This window comes from Ailuropoda melanoleuca, chromosome 13 (assembly GCF_002007445.2).
Source record: "Ailuropoda melanoleuca isolate Jingjing chromosome 13, ASM200744v2, whole genome shotgun sequence".
Lineage (NCBI taxonomy): Eukaryota > Metazoa > Chordata > Mammalia > Carnivora > Ursidae > Ailuropoda > Ailuropoda melanoleuca.
In genome coordinates, this window is record NC_048230.1 from 83,279,509 (window position 1) to 83,302,336 (window position 22,828).

A 22,828-nucleotide genomic window follows, 5' to 3' on the forward strand; every position below is an offset into this window, starting at 1 on the left:
GGGGGGGGGGATTGGGATAGACCGGTGATGGGTAGTTAGGAGGGCACATTGCATGGTGCGCTGGGTGTTATACGCAACTAATGAAACATCGAACTTTACATCGGAATCCGGGGATGTACTGTATGGTGACTAACATAATATAACAAAAAATCATTTAAAAAAATAGAATGATTATAGCCAATAAATGCAGAAGAAGTCATAGAAATCTGGGAAATAGTCACACAATGGAGTATCATACAAATGTTAAGATAAATGTACTAGAGTTATAGAGCAACTTTCTGGACAAATACTATAGAAACATAATATTTAGCTAAAGAAGCAAGTCATAGAGAACTATATACCATATGATATCATGTTACTATGGCTCAATAAAATGCCTTAAAACTAAGTAATAAATTGTTTAGGATGTATACATATTGAACTTTTCTTTTTCAAGGTAAGGGAATGATACACAATTCAGGACAGTGGTTGTCTGGAGGAGAGGCAGAGGTTTGGGAAGGGACAGGAGTAGTTATAATACAATTACTAATGTTCATGTTAAGCTGATGATAAAAAAGGGATTTTATGTTTCATAACATATATAATATGTTCTTTTATATATTCAATAACAAAAATATTTAGTTCTTAATAAGAAAAAAAGATATAATCAGTTGCTATCTACCAAAATCCTTAAAAATATCCATTCCTTTTCAGTCATAAGGTTATTTCCAGGAATTTGTGTTAAGGAAACAGACAAGTGTACAAACACTATGTACAAGAAAATCACTATTATTTGAACAGCAAGACAAAACAAAACAAAAACAAAAGCCAGGAAATAACTTGATGGTCATTCTATGAAACTGAAACAATTTTACTGAACAGAATTTTTATAGAATAATTTAATAGAATAGAATTTTATTCAGCTATTTTAAAATTATAAAATTACTATTTAAATCACTCACATAGGAGTTAGTAAATTCCTAAACTTTATGAGTTAGACCAGAGGTACTTAAGCTGAGCAATCCATGACTATGAATCCCATGAAATTCTACTAGAATTGTGTGTACATTTATGCAGATAATCATGTTCATGTGCATGTTTCTAAGGAGAGAATTCATAGTTTTTAGATTCTCAAAGGGAAAATGGTTATTCTCAAAAATAGTTGCTACGTTAATCTCTAAAGATGGCCCCCAACGAACAAAGCTGCCTGGTATTCATGACCTTATGTGTTCCCTTCCTACACTGAATCTGGATTGGCCCTTTGATTCACTTTAACAAGCAGAATGCTAGTCCCAGTCCTATGCCCTAAGGAAGCTTGACTGCTTTTACTTTTGCACTTTGAGAGTCCTGAGCTACCATGTAAGAAGGCTAGCTACCTTGCTGGAGAGGCCACATGAGAGAGGAAGAAGCCTTGATACTATGTGGGAAGAAAGCAAGTCCAAAGCGCTCCAGCATACCAGCTGAGCCCAACCTTCTGGTTGTCCCCACCAAGCCATCAGCCATGTGAGAAAGCTGTCATAGACATTTAGTTAAGCCACTACCTGAATGCAGCCATATGAGAATCCCCAAGCATAACTGGCAAAAGAGCTGTCCACTTGAGAACCAGCCAACACACATAATCATAAGAAATAAGAAAAGGGCTGTTCTAAACCACAAAGATTGAGGGTGATTTGTTAAACAGCAATAGGTAACCAAATAGTTACAGATGGCTGATTTAGACTGAATAACTTCACCTAATTAAGCACCTAATGTGTTGCAGCATAATGGCTAACACAAAAATCAGAAGCTATCCATCAGAGGATATAACATCACTCCTCAGTCCTCTGTGCAATCCCTGTCCATGTGGACGTATGTACACACACACACACACAAACGTGCACACACACAGTAATGGCATTTATATAACAGTTTCATTGAACAAAAACAACTTTAGTCACTTTGATTTCATGTACTTTATTTACATAGGCCCTTTTATTACACATAAATGAAATACAGATCAAGCATCTAACTTTGCCCTTATATTAAGAGATGAAAAGGAAAGAGACCCTCAAATGACCCTTCATTTTAAATATTACAGTGGTTACTTATGTAAATCACCTTCATTTTAAATATCACAGTGGTTACTTATGTAAATCACCTTCTAGACTGAAAAAAAAAGTAGATTGAGGTTAAGGAAACACATGTTTAAAAGGTATTTTATAATGCTAATAAAATAGTATTGTAGTATATCGTATTAGGACAATTACAATGCTTACTGAATAGAAATACTTTCTCTTTATTAATTTACACAATAAGCTTGCAAAAGGTACTTGAGAAGAAAACAAATTCAAACAGAACCAGGAATTCTGCCCCAGAACCAAGAAGCAAAGCAGAACATAAACAATATGAAAAAGGCCAGATCCCATTTCATCTATTCAATTTGAGTGAAATGAAGATATAAACAAACTTTGTGGTGGTGCATTTTTTTTTAATCTACTGCATTTGATTTTTCAAAACAAAAACATCCATTTTCTACAGCCGGCTCTCTGTTAGCCAAAAATAATGGCAAAAGGCATGGTTTTGGTAAGGACAGATATAAATGACAACTATATATTTTTTAACTCTTTAAATACCTAATCTATAACATTTTAGGTAGAAACAATAACTGATTAAATTTCAATTTAGCCCCTCCTCTTTTTCATATTTCTCTACTGCCATTGAGGGAAGATTCTTTAGATTCTCTAGGTACTCAGTTTGACCTTTCTGAACCTCAGATTTCTCATTTCAAAATGAGAATCAGTATGTAAAAAGTACTTAGCATAATGCCTGCCCACAGCAATTGCTCAACAAATGACAGCTATAATTGCCATCCTTATTACCGATCACAAAATAATGGCAAGTGCCCAGTTTAGTAGGATACTGGTGGTTACCTACACACCTATTTCCTTCTCCTTTCCTAACAGAATCCTGATTTTGTTCTGCTTTCTACTTCCCCAATCCATAGTCACGAACATGCCCCACAGTCATATCATGTGCCCATGACAGGTTTATGGGTAATTCCCTTTTGTCAATGATTAGTTCAGGAATGGGCATGTGACCCACATTAGCCAATCACCAGAATGTGAGGAGCGGTCTGCTGGGAAGCTTCTGAGGAAAGTGTTCCTCATTCCTGGAAAAGAGCTACCAAAAAAAGATGTTTTCTTTCTCTAGAGATTTTTGTGTGATGAGTTTTTCTGGCAACGCAGTAGCTTTTCTGCCATCAGCCTAAGGAAGAGGCCAACAATGACAATGACAGAGGAGAACTAGGTCCTTGATATCATCAGTGGAGCTCCTGAACCAACCAACCCTGGAGTCCACCTACTTCTGAACTTCCTCATATGTGAAATCATATCACTCCTCATTGTTGAAGCCAGTTCAAATTGTGATTTTTGTTACCTGCAGCCCAAAGCACACTATGGAAAGGCAGGAAAACTGTAATAGATTTTATCAACACTAAGCTAAAGTTAAACCACCCTTCTCTTCAAAAGAACAGAGCCATGTTCTACCATGAACATGTAAAGCTCTTAAACAGGCAGGAGCGCTGGCTCTTGTTTACCAATGTGGCAACAAGTATGTCATTTTGCCAATCAGAATATATGATGAAGCAAAGGGTTACGGAATTCAATTCAACGGTATTTACTGAATACCAACTATATCTTTGAGCCACCACAAGGAGCTCTCAGGCTTTGTAATGAGGACAGCCATACAAGTCATATAAATGCTGTCTCAGGGCCCCATTGACCACAGAGGGAATAAGTCTGCAGGACTGAGTGGGGTAAAGAGGAAGAGAGAGGAGGGAAGCTGAGGAAAAGAGAAGAAAGACATTTGAGCTCAATCTTAAAAGGTGATCCAGACTTCTGGGAAGGGATTCTAAAAAGGAGCAGAAAGAGAAACATGCACTTTTTTCTCAAGAAATTGTGTTAAGTTGTTTATGTTGTAATGACAGCAATAAAGAAATGAAGTAAATGATGACAGCTAGGACTTTTTAGTAAGAGTTTATTTTGTAGATCATAATAAAACTTACCTGTGCAATTCACATAGGGAGTTGCTAAGAACTATCCATGAACTTGAAGACATAGGCAGGGTTTAATATGCAAAAGTTGTTGTGAGGAAAGCCCAGAGGTGTACACAAACCCAAGTCCGTACCCAGATACAAATAATTCTGATGTGAAAAGCTGCAAAGAAGGAACTGCTGCTAAGATGGGAAGCAGTGTCAAAGAAGGTAAGACAAATCAGACAAGTGAAGATGTATATGACAAATGTATGAAAAATATTTCAGTTGAGAATATTATATTTCTATATTCCACTAAATTTACTTTGGCATAAGTATGAAAGCTTAACAGGTAAAGCAGAGGCAAATCTAAATTTTAAGGATAAGGAAGGACTCAGATGAAACAAATGCTCAGTAAATTTTAAATATTTATTGTCCTCTGACATGAATTTTACTATCTTAGCTACATAGGGCAAATACTCTGATATTTCTGAGAACACACCACCACATCATCATAGCAGAATTCAAGCAGATTATTATTCCATCGCCAACATTAGTAAATAAAGACTAATATGACGGATTAAAACACACAATTTACCAAGGTATTATAAAGAACCAGGAAAACATTCTCATGTAGGGCTAGAATAGAGAGAAAGAGAGTAAACAGAACTCTTCAGCATTACAAAACTTAAAACACTGAGTCCCAACCAACAGGAGATGCAATAGTACAGAGTGATAATCTCAATGAAAATTAGCATATCTATTTGTCTCTCCTCCATAAAGAAAAAGATGTTCTGATCCTGCACTGGTGGACATACCCTTCTAATCTGCTCCCTCCATTACGATTCAAACCCAAGTCTGATTCCCAAACCCATGATATCTTGCACCCCGAACTGCCTCCAGCGTGTAACCTGCTCTTACATTCAATGTGGGTACATGTAGAACTAAAATACCACTACAGAATTTTAATGAAGTCTCTAATTCTTTAATATCTAACTCAGATTTTTTAACATGTCTATCCATGCTTTTTTCTAGCCAATGGTTATTAAAATCTTTTTCCTCAAAGCCAAAATACAAATACAACACACAAATAAATATACTTTTTCACGATATGAACAAAACATTCTGAAAATAAAAAGGTAAGCTTTCCTTTGGTAGCAACAGGTTATACTGTTGACTCGATCATGCTGTGATTCACTAATGAGAACCATGACATGTATTCAATAACCAGTTAATAAAAATGCAAGCTGTTTCTACATTTTACATTATCTCCACTTTTTCTCCATGATTTGCCAATAAATCTTTTAGCGCAAATTAAACAGTCACCAAGGACAGAAGTGGTTAAAATAAAACACATTTGATTCAGCATTATGTCTTTCTGACCCCTCTATTGGCACATTTTTAGAGTTAGCAATAGTTTTATCCACTTCTGTTCACAAAAAGAACCTCATCTAGTGCTAGGTGCATCCCAGAAGGGTCTGGAAACATAAACAACATTTCTGCGAGCACAATGATCCTGTCTCAGTGGCCCCTTATCAATACTGGCCTGTAAGTTAACTTGTTCCACTGTTAATGCTCTCAGGGATACCTAGGGTCTAGGATATACACCAGATCTCTTTAGCTCTTGATCCACCAAAACACAATGTGGGAAGAGACTGGTAAATTGTATGGGATGAGTGTTATAGGCGAGGCACAGCTGGGAGACAGCACTAGTCTGCCCATCAAAATGTTGACTTACCACTTAAAGTATGATCTGTGGACTAGCAGCCCTGGCATCATCTGGGAGCTTGTGAAAAATGCAGAATCCCAGCCCCTCCCAGACCCACTGGGTCATAATATGCCTTTTAACAGGGGAGTCATACATGCTAAGTGTGGAAAGAGCAGGTGTTTTTTAAAAACAGCCTGAGAGACTGTTGCTGAAAATACATTATTAAGATTATTATCCCAAACAACTCTCAGAAATAGGAAGCCTAAACCAAGGTTTGTGTCTAAAGAGCCACGTACCTTAAGCTGAAAATGTTCAGGAGAAACCTTACAAGGAACCAAAGACCCGTACTTCAAGCATCTGAGAGCTAAAGCCCTGAATTCCCTGGGCATCATTTCTTTCATAAGAGCTTGCCAACATCAGACATACTACGCACCTTCAGAAAGTGATGAGTTATACCATGTACAACTTTCATAGCAACAAATTATCAATTTACAAAACTCAAAGTCAACATATTGTGCCTCACAGTTGTTTAAGCTGGCAAGACTTTAAAGTACACACAAATCTGAAGTAATGCATTGGAAATATTTGATTTATGTTAAACAGTGCTCTGGAATTTAAACATTCGTATGCTCAACCAAACCCTATTCCTAGCCAATCGGTTCACTGATCAGCTTACATATATCTTTCCAACGTACACTGCACAGCTCCGTTTAATATTTAAGATCTTTAAAGACCTTTCTGTGTTTTTTAAATAAATCTAATTTCAAGTAAATTTCCTGAGCTGAAAAGAACCACCACCACCACAACAAAATAATACCAAAAATGGCTCTGTGCTATAAAAGGCACTGCTTGTATTGAGCTAACTCTGCCTCCAACAAGAACCTTCTACAGAGGGAACTAAGATGGCAAAGCCACGAAGGCCTTCAGTCCAGTAAGGAGCACGAAGCAGCGTGTCAGAAAGAAATTGTTTTTCTGCTTCTTTTGATGGGTTATGCTTTCAAGTCAGGAAATTAGAAACAGGTGTGCCAGAGGGCACACACATCCTCGCTCCACACTGAAAAACACGCGTTTTCAATTTTCAAACATGAAAGGGACTCCTGTTGAATGAAAGAAGAAATGAAAATCCAGCTCTGTTTCTGCGAACCATATGAAGGGAGCTTAGAAAGCCTTTGACAAGTTGCTCGACTTACTCCCTCTCCAACTGACAGCAGGTAGTAGTCGACAATAGGAAGGAAAAGGCATTCTTTCAAGTGAGAACAATCAAAGGGAGAATTACGTTAAGAATCACAGCATTGGCATTTTAACCCATCACTTGATCTTATGCTTCTGTTTCTACCATTTTTTCACCTTCTATTTTAAAATTAGAAGTCTATTCTTTCACAAAACAACAACAAAGCAATGCAAAAAAGTATCTGGCAAAAAAATAATAATAATAATCTGAGAAAGAACATCTTGGGGCTCACTTGATCCACTATAACTCAACTCTAAATAATCTCTTTCAAAGAAAGATTTACTATTCTTCACAATGTCCTGAGCTCTTCTAGGGTGCTGGAGACATTTCAGTGAGTGTATGAGTGTGATAGGTAGTGCTAAACTTAAAGGCAACCAGTTTTGGTGGGATTGGAGGGAAGGGCGTGTGACAGGAAGAAAGATGTACTAACAGCAGCAACAATAATCAATGCATCAGGTGCACAGAGGTGCCTACAAGTGACCCTCTGGGAGGCACTGTAGTGCGCATTTCTTAAGTGAATGGATGCAGCAGAACCCCATTCAGGATTAGCAAGCCTTTAGTTTATCAATATATCAACATATTTCTATACTGGCAATAGGAAAGTTTCCTATACTATCAAGTATGGCCATAGATTTCACACCCTTTTAGGAGCCAGAACATCATGACTACCATTCCCAGACTACAGCACAGGATAAAAGCCTCTAAAATAGGTATTGTTTTATAACATGAGAGCAATTACAAGTCATCTTATATAAGAGCAAAATATCTGCACTCATGTATGCATGAAAAGACATCCTTCATATCCCTTAAAATTATGTTGCAAAAATATTTAATGACACATTGTTCGTTATACAATATTAAATAAACAAAGCATAACACAAGCTGAACAGTTTTGCCATTTTTGTTTTATCTACCAGAACTCTACCAAAAATATCAATACTGCCTACCACAGGACAGCAAAATTATCAGTTTCATTTTCCAAATTCTTTTCAATGAGCATGTGTTTTCACGATTAGGAAAAAATTCACTTGTTTAAAACCTCTAAGATGCATGATAACCAAAGTCGTCATACAGAACTGGTTTCCTAGGATATGACCTAGCATAATTCAGAATTCTACTTTATTTTGAACCATCAGTGATTTTACTTAAGTAAAAAGCAGGAAATAATATATTAATAGTTCATCAGATATGAAGTGGTATAATTAGAATAAGCAACAGTCTCAGAATAGAATTCCCATCCCAGATAATTACTTTCGTTCTTAGAAATGTGCTGGTAGTTTAAAGATTCTGTTATCTATAAATGAAGAATATTTTTCCCCTGCGCCCAACCAAAGAGTTCCAACAGTCAAGTGCTTTTAAGATGATGATGTTTACAAATGTTATTAGGGTTTTATCTGTGTTCACATCTAGAAGTTACAATTCACAAAAAAAGATTTCTCATGGCATGATTCCCAACCCTACATATTACATACCAAATTATTTCAGCTTAAGTAGCTGTTCATTACTCTGAGCCCCTGAAGATTCTTGTTGAGTGGAACAAGATTATGCAACAGGAATAGCACTGCCTAAAAAGGCAGATAAGGGAACCACTGTGGGCTGAAGAGTCTGGATTCCAACTCAGTAGAACTAAGAGCAATGTATTTAACTTGTTGACCAGTTTTGTCTCCCATTATCTAAATCATTGCTAATCATTCCAGAAAATCTCAGAGATGAAAGATCTAGCTTCCAAAAATATGAGCATGGGCGCCTGGGTAGCACAGTTGTTAAGCTCTGCCTTCGGCTCAGGGCGTGATCCCGGCTTTCCGGGATCGAGTCCCACATCGGGCTCCTCCACTGGAAGCCTGCTTCTTCCTCTCCCACTCCCCCTGCTGTGTTCCCTCTCTCGCTGGCTGTCTCTCTGTCACATAAATTTAAAAAAAAAAAAAATCTTTCAAAAATATGAGCATGTCCCTAATCAAAAAGATCCCCACTTCATACAAAAGAAAATTTAAATACTAAGTCAAGGCCATCTAGGGACCCCAAATTAAGCTCCACACACCTTGCACTCACCCCTCTATTTAAGCATCTTCCACTCTCACCAGAATAACCACTGTCAACACTTCCTTACCTTCGTCTCAGCCTTGAATCATCTGCGTTTGACCTAGCTCGCTTTGCCTGTTATGGACTAATTGTTTGTGCCCCCCCCACACACACACATAAATTCATATGTTGAAGTCCCTGTCTCCTTTGTGATGGTATTTGGGGAGAGATAATTAGGGTTAGAGGAAGGCCTTCCCTCCCCTTCTCCCTCCCTCTGCCTTATGAGGGCATAGCAAAAAGGCAGCTGTCTGCAAGCCAGAAAGAGTACCCTCACCAGGAACCAAATCTGCTGGTACCATGATCTTGGACTTCCCAGCCTCTAGAGCTATGAGAAATAAATGTCTGTTGTTTAAGCCACACAGTCTATGGTATCTTGTTATAGTAGCCCAAGCTGAGACACTACCTCAATGTAGTTACTTGTTCATACTCATTCAACAAACAGCAGCAGCAGCTCTACCTGAGAAGCACCATCCACACATCAGTGAAGAAAACTGACGAAAATCCCAATCTTCATGGAGTTTCACAGTAAAGCAGGGTAGAAAATAGAGATAAAATAAATAGATGAAAGATATAAAGTTAGATCATGATATATACATGAGAAAAAATAAAACATGGAAGGAGAATAGGGAATGTTGGCTGAGAAAATGTTCAAATAGGGTGGTCAGGAAAGATCTCAGTAAGAAGGTGAACCATCTGAATGAAGAGTTGATGAAGTGGGAGGCAGCAGCTTCAGCTACCAAGGGCAAAGGGCTAACAGGAAAGGAAGCAACTCAGGCAAAGGTCCCAAGGTGGTAGTGTGCGTGGCATGTTTTAGGTACAATAAAGCAGCCAATGTAGCTGGAACTGAATAAGCAAGAAAAGAAAAGCAAGAATTGCAATCCGAGAAGAAAGTGGGGAACACCAATTATAAGGCCTCAGAGGCCCTCATGAGGACTTTGGCTTTTCCTCTGAGTCAGAAGGGAAGTGACTGAACAGTTCAAAAAAGAACTATGACATGACTGGACAGTTTAGAATACCAACTCTTGTGTTGAGAACTGAATAAAGGAACAAAAGAGCAAAAAACAAGGTATCAGCTAGGGAGCAACTGAAAGAATCCAGATTAGATGTGATAGCACTTTGAATTTGTCAGTAGCAGTGGAGGTGCTAAGAAGCATCAGACTGTAAATATATTTAGAGAGAATAGTCAAAGTTTGTTGTTGGATTGGATGTGGATGAGAAAGGAAGGGAAGGGAATGGAAAAGAGAAAAGGAAAAAGGAAAAGGGAAAAAGGAAAAAGAAAAGGAAAGGGAAAGGAAAAAGGAAAAAGAAAGGGAAAAAGAAAGAGGGGATCAAGCATAAATCTAAGATTCTGACCTGAGCCACTAGGAGGCTGGAGTTGCCATTTACTGTGTGGGAAGTCTGCAAGAGAAGCAGGTGACTAGTGGTGGAGGGGATGCAATACCAAGAGCTCCTATTTGGACATGCTAAATTTGAGATGCCTATTAGACATATGAGTGGAGACTCAATAAGCAGTTGAATACATAACTTAGTTCTGGGGAGAGGTCCAGGTTGGAGATAAAAATGGCAGAGTCATCAGCAGATATATAGATGGTACTTAGCCATTAGACCGGATGAGAACACCAAAGGAGTGGGTATACAAAGAGAAAGAGAAGTTCAAGGACTAGGTCTCAGGGTAGTTCAAAACTGAGAGATCAGGGAGATGAGAAGCATTAACAAAGGAGACTGAGAAGGAGCAGTCAGTGCGGTGGAAAGAAGACCAGGAGAGTGTGGTACTCTGGAAGTCTATCAAGGACGATATTTCCAAGGGGAGTAAGTCATTCAAATAACTGTGTTAAGTGCTGCTTATAGGACTAAAAGATGACCATTGGATTTTGGAGGTGACTGTTTCTATCTGAACAAGAACAGATTGGTGAGGTGGTGGTAGTAGAGGGAAGGGCTGACTGGTGTAAAGAGTAAAGGAGAGGAGAGAACTGAGAAAAATACTGAACTTTAAGTGGAGACAACTCCTTGATGTTTCACCCTGAAAGGTCGATCAAAAACAGGTAAGAGTGAGAAGAGAGGCTGAGCCACTAGGTGACCTATACACAGAGTCCTGAGTAAAATAGGGTTTTTATTCACGACATTAATCAGGAGGCTAAGCCACCAAGAATGCTTGTGACATACAGAGAATATGAAAGAGACATAATGGCTACTCTTAAAGAGGAAGGAAAAGCACAGGTTCCTGCCTGTCTCTCCACCCCTTCGGGGCCCCCGAAGAGAACAATGACCAATAGTACATGTGGATGTCTCAGCAATGGTCAGCCACTGGCTCCTGCATTATGTGACACTACTCTTGTAGGGAAGGGTGCCTTGTGCCTCTGACAAAGGTCCTTGGGGAGGAGGTTTGCAGCACAGACTTAATAGACAATCTCCCACAGAAGGGCAGAGGAAGCCTTGTGGCTGCCCATTAGATTGAAGAACCAAGAAAGGATAACATTAATTCCCAGCCCTTGAGGAAGATGGCTGGCTTACAATCACTGGCTCACAAATATTTAAGCAAAAGCCTGGTCTCATTTTTTTGCATTTTTTTGAAAGATTTTTATTTATTTATTTGACGGAGAGAGACAGCCAGTGAGAGAGGGAACACAAGCAGGGGGAGTGGGAGAGGAAGAAGCAGGCTCCTAGCAGAGGAGCCTGATGTGGGGCTCGATCCCAAAGCACTGGGATCATGCCCTGAGCCGAAGGCAGACGCATAACGACTGCGCCACCCAGGCGTCCCTCATTTTTTTGCATTTTTATCACCGCAACCTTTGAACCTACTCCTGGCAAGCCATGGCCACATTGTCACCACCCTCAGGGTTCTAGAACTACCCAGAGCCAAAACCTAGAAAATCAAAGAACCTACAAAATCAGAAGCACTGGGCCACATACCAGAAACCAAGTAGCAGAGTTTTCCTCATCCCAAACACTTTAAGGAAGGGGGATTGAAGCCTGTGTCTCCTGAATTCCAGTCAGCTGCCATATAACCCCTGGACTCACTGTTTCTCTTTAAGAAAAAAACATACTGCACGGACAAGTAACAGCATACCAATGTTAAGGTCAATCAGAGCATAAACTTAATCTCCTTCTTTTTTCCTCCTTCTGATCTTCTAATCCTCAATCTGCTCTTCCTTTCCACAGCCAGAGAAAGACCACAGATGTATCTGACATTATGCTTCTGATGTGTTGCTGAAAAATTATGTGTGATTCTGACTTTGGCAAATTAAATCAAATTTTAAAGTACTATTTAAAGAAATTCCATGGTGAATAATCTTTTCGAAATGACAACCATCCTTCTAGAAGAGGGAAGAGACACATACACATTTCTTTCATTTAATGAAATATATTTGACATATAACATTGTGTAAATTTAAGGTGTACAACATGTTAATTTGATACATTTATATATTGTAATATGATTGCCACTGTAGCAATAATTAGCACCTCTATCACATTACATAATTATCCTTCCTTTTTAGTAATCGGAATAACTAAATTTCAGTCTCATGACAATGTTGATGATTATAATAATCATTTGTCTTAATTTTAATTTGTCTAGTAAGCACTTACTAAGTGCAAGGCCCTGTGCCAGGCACTCAGGAAACACAAATATACCCACAGATCCCCTCTTCTCAAGAGTTTATGTCACTGCCTTCCATATGTCAACTCATTCAGTATTCACAGATACTAGGGTAGGTATTTTTGCTTTACAAATAACCCTTGCCAAGGTCACAGCCAGTGAGTGAAAGAGTCTGTACAAGAACCCAGGTAGATACTCTGCTGCCTTCCTAACTAGACAAAATTCCATGATGCCAGAACATTAGTCAGAGTTTGCACAGCCAGCTCCTGCCACGCTACTCTCTTCCCTACTCCCAGCTCATTCCTCCCCACCCAGTGATGAGAACAAGATGCTCTTGTTCTCCCAGAGGCTAATGATCAAATTGCCTGTCTGGCCCTACCCTGGCCATAACTATCTTCCCTCTGCCTTTCAATTATTACCTTCCAAGAACTATAAATCTAAAATGTAGGCCAGGTCTCTAAATTTTCTGCAAAAGCCTAAGGCACCATTCTTTTTTATTTTCGCCAAACAACTGCAAAATTCTGTGCACCACCTTTCTTTGACTTGATCATCCAACTCTGCCACGTGTTTCCATCGTCAACCTCATAGCAACAGCCCCAGGAGAAACAAAGGTGAAGCAATCATACAACGTCCCAGGGATGGAAGGAACTGTAGACTTGCTCTATTATCCTCAGGTTATAGAGGCTGATGATGGTTAGTCCTTAAACTTCAGAAGGATATAACATGACCAAATGGGCATCCAAGTTTAAAAGCTGCACTGGATGTCATGAACTAGAAACCTAAATTTACCTTTAGTCATATGAAACTATCTTCCGTTGATGCAAGATGTGCAAAGGATGAAATACCCAAGGGGAAGGGAAAAAACCTTAATTTTACAATTTCAGCTTTACCCACCCACTGCATTCTTAACCCAATCAAATCAATGAAATGTGATCCTATTCCGACTTCCACATCACCAATTGAAAAAAGGAGCGAGATGGACAATGCCACAGAGTTTGAATTTCTTTTCCAAAGTGACAGGCGGCTTTCAGGATTTCAGCTTAAAGTAGAATCCAGGTCTCCAAGCGTCTAGACATGAGAGTAACACTTACTGATAACAAACCAACTCACTGAATGACATACTGACCAAAAATAAAGTCAATACAACATAGGATACCGACTAATACTACTTTGGGAAAACAAAAATGAAACAACAAATTATCTATTTTAGACTTCGGTTTGTTCAAATACCACACATTTCTATAGACATAGGGCCACACTTATGCGCACCTACATTATGTGCACAAGCTAATTCCTAAATATTATGCATATCAATTTTCACGCGCCACCAATATTAAATTAAAAAGTAACTCATCTTGGGGCACCTGGGTGGCTCAGTTGGTTAAACATCCAACTCTTGGTTTTGGCTCAGGCCGTGATCTCAGGGTCGTTTGAGCGAGCCTTGTGTCTGGCTCCATGCTCAGTGTGGAGTCTGCTTATCCCTCTCCCTCTGCTCCTCCCCCCACTTGTTCGCACACACTGTCTGTCTCTCTCTCTCTCTATTAACAAATAAAATCTTTTTTTAAAAACTGACTCCTATTGTATTACACTCATATCTTCAAAACTGAAAGAATGAAAATCAATATCTTGCCAATTAAAATTAGTATGGTTAAGGTTCAACATTAATTCATGTTTGGACTTTACCTGATAGGTCAGCAGCACACAATTATTTTTCCACTCTTGCAAGGAAATGGACAGGAGCAACAAATATGAAAATGGTACCAAGAGGTCAAGTCTGAGCAAAGAATAGGCTAGTGATGGCAATAAAAGAGAGAGGAAACACAGGAGAAATTTGGTGGCCAAGAGATGGGAATAATGAATAAGGTATTTCGTTGAGTCTGCTAAATCTGATATGCACAGATGACACCCAGAGGGACTTGTCCAACAGGAAATCAGAAAAAACTCACATGGCCCTCCAGAGAAAAGTCCAGAAGAGATAGACATGAAGCAAATACCGCAAGAAATAACTGCTAAAATCATGAGAACAGCAATAACACCAAATCACCAAGACGAAGCATATAGTGAAATGAAGAAAAGCCAAAAGAGGCCAAACCCTGGAGTTGGTAGCAATGGGAAGAGTCTGTGAAGAGGGCCAGGATGGAGCAGGTCAGAGGAGCAGGACAAACCAAGAGAGTTCCAGGATCTATGCTACAATAGAAGGGAGAGAGCCACCTGTATCAGAGATCACAGAGTCAAGAGTAAGCAGGAAAAAAGGGCTGGGTTGGATTGGGTGGTTTGTTAGTATAGGGATACAGAAACCAATGTGACAAGAAACTGAAGAAAGGAAGGAAAGGCAGCCATATCCATCCTCCTGATAAAGCCTGATGATATGAAGGAGAAAGGCCTAGGACTGTAACTTGAAAGATAACACGGCAAAGGGGGTGAATCAATATTACTTTGCCAACCATGCATATCACCACATTGAGAGAAAGGCTTCAAGTACACCTGGTACAAGCATACCCAGATCTAGACAACAACCATTCTGCCCATTAACTGCCCCTAACACACACACACACACACACATACACACACACACACACATACACACACACACACAATTTCTAAATGACAATGACCTTTTTTTTTGGTAGTGATGTGATTTTTTTATTATTTTTTATTATGTTCCATTAGCCAGCATACAGTACATCATTAGTTTTTGATGTAGTGTTCAATGATTTATTAGTTGCATATAACACCCAGCGCTCATCCCAACACATGCCCTCCTTAATACCTATCACTGGGCTTACCCATCCCCCCCACCCCCCTCCCTTCTCTAACCCTCAGTTTGTTTCCCAGAGTCCAGAGTCTCTCATTGTTTGTCTCCCTCTCTTCCCCTGTGGTCCTCTGCACTATTCCTTACGTTCCACATATGAGTGAAACCATATGATAATTGTCTTTCTCTGCTTGACTTATTTCACTTAGCATAATCCCCTCCAGTCCCATCCATGTCAATACAAATGGCAGCAATGTCCACAATAGCCAAACTGTAGAAGGAGCCGAGATGCCCTCAACAGATGAATGGATAAAGAAGATGTGGTACATATATATACAATGGACTATTACTCAGCCATTAGAAAGGATGAATGATAATGCCTTTGAACACAGACACAAAAAGTGGACCTACATTTAATTAAAAGTGTAGTTAGAGGAGTAGATGTCATAAAATATACAATTTCAGGGTGCCGGGGTGGCTCAGTAGGTTAAGCGTCTGACTTCAGCTCAGGTCATGATCTCAGGGTCCTGGGATCGAGCCCCGTGTTGGGCTCTCTGCACAGTGGGGTCTGCTTCTCCTTCTCCCTCTGCCCTTCCCCCTACTTATGCACTCTTGCTCTCTTTCACTCTCTCTCAAATAAATAAATGTTTAAATATTTACATATATATATATATATATATATATATATACATTTTGAAATACACCTTATATTTTCTGCCCCAACATTTTACTCAAGAGATTATCTAACTTTTTGAAATACCTTGTTACTTTTATATCTTTTGTGATCTAAATGTGACACTATCATGAGTCACTAGAGGAAAAAAAACATTAAAAATATAACTGTCAGAGTTATCTCTAGAGTTGTAATGAAATGTTAGCAAAACATTTACACTGGGATACTTACATTGTGAAACAATACTTAAAAGCTCCCACATATCAAAGATCTTCCATGCATAAATGTTCTTGTCTATGCAGTGTCTCAGCACATGCTTTATGTTTACATAAAAATACTGTTTTCAATCATTAAATGACCTACACTGTTGCAATTATGAAAAATGGTCATGAAAGCAGCAAATACCTGAGGTACTCACAGCTGTGGAGTAGGGATTATGAGCTCCGGTATTTTCAGCCCAGCAGCCACATCCATAAAGAGCAGCCTGGGAAAAGAGAAAATAAGATACACGATGTATTTCAAAAATATTATATGTAATTACTTGTTTTCAACAGAAGACAAAATCATATCCATCTAATAAAGTCTGGTTTAATAATGATGCATATCAACTGGTTAATAATACCAGAGATTATGTAAGACCTACCCAAACAATGGTTCTAACACTATTTTAAACTATATTTTGAACTACTGTATTAACCTAAAATTTTTCAGAAAATAGCAAAAGAAAGTTTCTTAGACTCTCATCAACAGTAGTTTTTTCCTTCCCTGAACAACTTTCCCCTATTGTAGTTTGTCAGCCAGTTCGGACAAACTCCTCTCTTCTGGCTCCTTGAAATCATTGTGGTTGCCTTAAAATAGTGGTTCTCAAGCTAGGTATATGTCAAATTGCTTGAAAAGCTTGGTAATAGGACTGTGGTTCCCAAATATTCTGATTCAGTGGTCTGGGGGTTGCCCAAGGAACTGGCATTATTAACCAGGGCCCCAGGGGGGCTGGGATGCAGGTGGTCCTCTTGGCATACTCTAAGAAACCCTGTTTAGGAGGGCTTCTGCCATACCTCACTTAAACTGGCACAACAGGAACTGCAAACAGTTATTACCAAAGGGCCCAGTATATTCACCACTGTGCCAGATTCTCCAGATATAAAGAAAGGACCCAAAAAGATCAATTCAAGCTAATTACTTTAAGAGGTGGTAGAACAGATTTATATGTCTGAAACCATCAATAACACAAATTACTATGGTTTTATAAAAGAATAGAACACTCATCCCTATTTTGTTTTTAATAACGCCACCCAGAATGTCTGGGTTCATCTCTTCAATATCCACAATGACTTCTCTGCCTTTGGGAGGGGGACTGAAACTGATAACTTTTCCAGTCCTTAGAAGCAGAATTAGAAAAACCCTTTGATAGCTAGCATAGAGAAATACAAGGAAGTCTGCTCAAAAATGTTCACCACCACAAGTTTGGTGAGAATGGAAAACTGAAAGCACAAATATCCATCAGTAAAGAAATGGCTAAACACTGGCCCAGCAATATGTAGAACTCATTGCAGAGGTTAAAAATAAAGAATTAAATTTTTTGAAGATTTTTAGGAACTAATACAAAAAGATCTCCAGATACATTGTTGAGTACAAAAAAGAATAAGAAGAAGAAGACAAGCTACAGTACACTGAGTATTCAGTATGACTTCCAACTGATGAAGGAAAAAGATACTCCCATAAAATAGTAACAGTTCTTTTCTAGGTCACGTGTAAGGGCTGGGGGAAGAAGCTACGACTGGGGTTGGTGACCAGACAGACCAGCTTTCTACAATATTCCATTCTTTTTTATAAGGACTTCAGAACTCATTTGCTTCAATATTCTACCCAGAGCTGGAATTCCATGAAATATCCCAGGCACTTCTGATACCAAGAACCTCGATGCCTCATGTGGGAACATATACCCCTTCTGGACACTGGCCTTTGGCAAAAAGTTCTTCCTTAGATTGCTTTACCCAACATCTGCTTTATCGTCACTTCCACCCACTAATCCTGGTTCTACTCTGGAATTATTTTACCCTTCCTGAAGTTCTCTAAATTTTTTAGAAAAGCTATCCGAGTGCCCTGATTACTCTTTTCCCACTCAGAGAATCCTAGCTTTGTGAACTCTTCCTCAAGACTTTGAGATGCACACACACACCCTCCTCCCCTACTCACCCTCCCTGAGAAAGAATCCAAAGTCCAAGATAAGCGGAGATGAAGTCTTTCATGCTCATGTGACCCACAGTTGTCATCCCCCGTTGTCACTGACAATAGCCTTCTTAAAAGTAGAACGAAGAACTCAATACAACATTCCCAATATGCGAACAGTAGAAAATCTATTATAGCCTTTGAAAACACCATGCTTCTCAAATACACAAGATTATTGGGTCAGAGTGGGAACTGAAAGCCCTACAGAAGGGACTCAGCACATGGATTTCAGAACCAAACTGGCAAACTTGTGGGATAAGCCATTCAGCTGGTACTACCTGGGCCAGGTGCTAGGTGAGCCAATGCCTCAGAGAACATGCAACCTGAGGGGAAGGGCCTATTCTTCCTTCACTGAAAACCCCAGACATTAGTACACTGTCCTCTCCATTCCCTACAATTATCTTGACCAGGAGCCTGAACCCAAAAACATCAAATACGGCCACAAGGACACCTCCTAGAAACCTAAAGGAGGTCATTTTTTTTTGTAAAGAAGAGAAAGAACACTTACTCTTACTCTGTTTCTTCCCTCTAAGCAAATTCCCCTTACGCTACTTCCTCTCAATTTCATGATCTAAAGTTGTCTTCCTTCTTAATCTTTTGAAGTCAGTTGAGCTAAGACAGTGATAGGTCAGATAAAAGAAAGAGTCAGAGACTGTCCCTCTCATCACTTCTTTGGATACAAGATAACAAACTGGGGATGCCTGGGTGGCGCAGTCCGTTAAGCGTCGGACTCTTGATTTTGGCTCAGGTCATGATCTCAGGATCCTGAGACTGAGCCCCACGTCAGGCTCCATGCTCAGCCAGGGGTCCACTTCTCTCTCTTTCCCTCTGTCCCTCCCCCTGCTCTCTCTAAAATAAATAAATCTTGAAAAAAACAAATAACAACCTTAAGCAGGCCTTAAAAAACAAAAATAAAAATAAGCTTCCTTCTTTTCAGTAGTAAAACTTCATTAGCATTTAATAAAGTCATTAACATTCAGTAAAAATAGATCATACAAATATTGTTATCATTATTTAACTTCTTTGGGAGTTGTTTTCCTTTATAAAATGAGCATAACAAAACCCCACACCTCATAATGTTATTGTAGGATTACATGAATGAACACATTTGCTGCACAGAGCAAAAGATTAATAAACACTAGTTATAGCTAATATATAACTATATTATGAGGGACTATGACAAGCAATTTAAATGTATTATGTCCTTTAATCTTCTAGAATTTTGTAAGGTAACTATTTACACCCATTTTACAGTTGTGGAAAGTGGAGCTTAAAGATGCTGAACAGCTTGTTTACAGTAAGGGAGAGAGGTGAGGTTAGAATGAATCCAAGGTTCACACTCTTAACCACTAAACTCAACTGTGTATTTGTGTGGGGCTGAGTTGCAGGTGGAAGGAGAGTGGAATGCAATAATCCCTTTCTCATGTCCCAGTTGTAAATTCTAACCATTGTTGGTAAGCCAACCAAATAAGTTCTAATTCAAACTGCCACTTCACCATCTGAACAGCTGTTACTATATATCTAGAACAGGGTAATATGCTAAAGACTTTTAAACTGTTCACTTGTGCATTTAAAATGTATTTAAAAGCGTCGAGTTTTGGGGTGCCTGGGTGGCTCAGTCGTTAAGCATCTGCCTTCGGCTCAGGGTGTGATCCCAGGGTCCTGGGATCAAGCCCCAGATCAGACTCCCTGCTCTGCTGAGAGCCTGCTTCTTCCTCTCCCACTCCCCCTGCTTGTGTTCCCTCTCTAGCTGGCTGTCTCTCTGTCTCTCTCTCAAATAAATAAATAAATAAAATCTTTAAAAAAAAAAAGCATCTAGTTTTAGCATGTTTTTTAAAAAGTCATTTTTTTCAATACTTCGTATATTTTGTTTCCTTCCCTCCTGATTGTCAAGAAGAATGGTTTCTTACTGTCAACTGATGCTTTCATATTTCTAGGCGTATTACTTCTCCTCTATCCAACCAATATAATCCAATTAAGCAAATGCATTTTCCTGTTAAGGACCTTTACTCCTACCCACCACACCCTTTTCTGATTTTCATCTCTTACAAACTGTGTCTTTATAAACTAGCTAAGTGGGGCAAATCAGTATGCTTAAGTTTTACAGAAGTACTTCTTTTTCCAGGACAGTCCCATGTGTAGTGGCAGAATGGCTTCAAGATTGTTCAGTGTAGTATTCTGCTAACATAGACCAGAACAATCCTTGGTTCTGTTGTTGCTATTTTGCTAACCAAAACAAACAAAAAACAGTGAGAAAGTCATGGGAATTGCAAGGCAATGAAGGCGGCTATGCTGGCTTTTCTCTCTCCTTCTCCACCAAGGCATCCAAATCTGATATGCCAAGCTTGGTTCTTATTCCAAACTTGACAAATACACAGGGCTTTATAATGTGGAAAAACACCATGACCAGACAAAGGCTTTTTATAATGAGTTCAAAGCATTGTACACATGTTGAGTAATCATTCCCCATAAATCCCCCTGTACAGTAGGCAAAGAGTAGCACAAAATTAATTATTCTTCCCTACCCCATCCCCCCACGGGATTACACGAGGCTTATACACTATAAAGGGCAGATCAGGGAATATCACTTGAAGCTTTGCAAAGATGTCCTCCATGAATCAGATCACTCGGCTCCAAGCATTCATTAACCACCACGTCCAAAGCAACTGTGATACCCGCTCCTCTTCAAAGGTGGGGGACAAAGCATACAGAGTACGCTAAGCAGTGCTCTGCATGTAACACGAGATCTAGGTACTGAGCTGAAGCTCAACCCTTGCAACTACTTTAACAGACTCCAGGACTCATTAGTTCACTCAACAAATATTCATTAAGCCCATAAGTAATGTATCAAATTGGTTTATGCTCAGAAAGCTTACTAGATCAAATGGATTGTGAAATACCATGCTCAGTACAGAACTAAAGTTTGGAGACAGGGGAAGGTGGAGTGGTGAAGAAGATGCACGAGTGAACTGGGAATATGCCAGTTACACATAAGTTAGAAAGATTTTAATCAGAAGAGGGATTTAGAGTGTCAAAATTTTACTGTTTCTTGAACGGAGGAAATACACAATGTAAATCTAAAATCATTTCCCACCTAAAAAGCAAGCAACAATATAGTCAGGTAGTGTTTACTCCTAAAAAGAATGACATTTGCAAAGAAAGAAAATGAAGATCAACTCATATTTTTTGAATGTCTATGAAATACCCAATCCGCAGCCTGTTGGAAGTAACAAAACATAGCATTACTGATCAAAAAGATCTCTACTCACACCTGTCAGGATGGCTAAAATAAAAAACACAAGAAATAACAAGTGTTGGAGAGGATGTGGAGAAAAAGGAACGCTAGTGCACTGTTGGCGGAAATGCAAACTGGTGCAGCTGCTGTGGAAAACAGTATGGAGGTTGCTCAGAAATTTAAAAATAGACCTACCCTACAATCCAGTAATCGCACTACTGGGTATTTACACAAAAAATACAAAAACACTAATTCAGAGGGATACATGCACCCCTGTGTTTATAGCAGCATTATTTACAATAACCAAATAATGGAAGCAGCTCAAGTGTCCATCCATAGATGAATGGATAAAGAAGATGTGGTGTATATGCACAATGGAATATCATTCATCCGTAAAAAAGAATGAAATCTTGCCATTTGCAATGACATGACTGGAGCTACAGAGTATAATGCTAAGTGAAATAAGCCAGTCAGAGAAAGACAAATACTACATAACCTCACTCTTATGTGGAATTTAAGAACTAAAACAAATGAGCAGAAGAAAAAAGAGAGAGAGAAACAAACCAAGAAACAGACTCTTAACTACAGAGAACAAACTGATGGTCACCAGAGGGGAAGTAGGTGGGGAGATGGGTGATGGGGTGAAATAGGTGATGGGGATTAAGGAGGACACTTGTTGTGATGAGCACTGGGTGCTGTATGGAAGTGCTGAATCACTACATTGAACACCTGAAACTAACATTATACTGAATGTCCACTATACTGGAATTAAAATTTTTCTTTTTTTAAAAAAAAAAAAGATCTCTAATTACTATGAGAGAGGTTTTTTAGAATCTGGAAAAGGTACTTGATGATTTGTATTACATAAGTGTTAAAAAAAAAAAAACACACAATAATGTCATTTTTTTCCAAAAGAAAAAATATCTTGCTGGTTTAAAAAAAAAGAGAGAGAGAGCTAGAAAATTCTGTGTTTTAAATTGAAAAGCTAGTTTGAAAACCCCATAATTACTCACCTGTCCAACTCTCCCTGGGTGTTTCAAGGCCAAGCCTCCACTGGAGACAGCAGCAGCAACGTTCCCCTCATGGTCCACCACTACAGCGCCCACTGTGTCCAAAGTGCCTGAGTCATTCTCCTGGAGAGCAAACGAGGCATGAGCACTCACTAAGCACAGGGTGTCACAATTTGATATGACCACATAGCACTTTTCAGTACAATCAGGACATAATTCAGCAAATTCCTAAAATTATCTATTATCAAGTTGCCGCTAAAATCCTGCTCAAGTCAAAATGTATTTTCTACCAAAAAATCCTGAGCAAAAGGTGTCTTGTTGCTTT

At 39.0% G+C, this 22,828-nt stretch overlaps 1 protein-coding gene across 6 annotated transcripts in view; it reads right to left on the reverse strand.

Annotated features, from left to right (window-relative positions):
• Positions 1–22,828, reverse strand: part of TASP1 (taspase 1) — a 260,013-nt gene that overhangs the window by 134,147 nt on the left and 103,038 nt on the right. For 5 of the 6 annotated variants that reach the window (XM_002918481.4, XM_034639847.1, XM_019798913.2 and 2 more), the window contains 2 exons: positions 22,507–22,626; positions 16,435–16,513 (listed from right to left, as the gene is read on the reverse strand). In XM_002918481.4, coding sequence (XP_002918527.1) covers positions 16,435–16,513; positions 22,507–22,626 — 199 coding nt within the window. The remainder of the gene's footprint in view (positions 1–16,434; positions 16,514–22,506; positions 22,627–22,828) is intronic. The other variant, XR_855856.3, reaches the window with a different exon arrangement.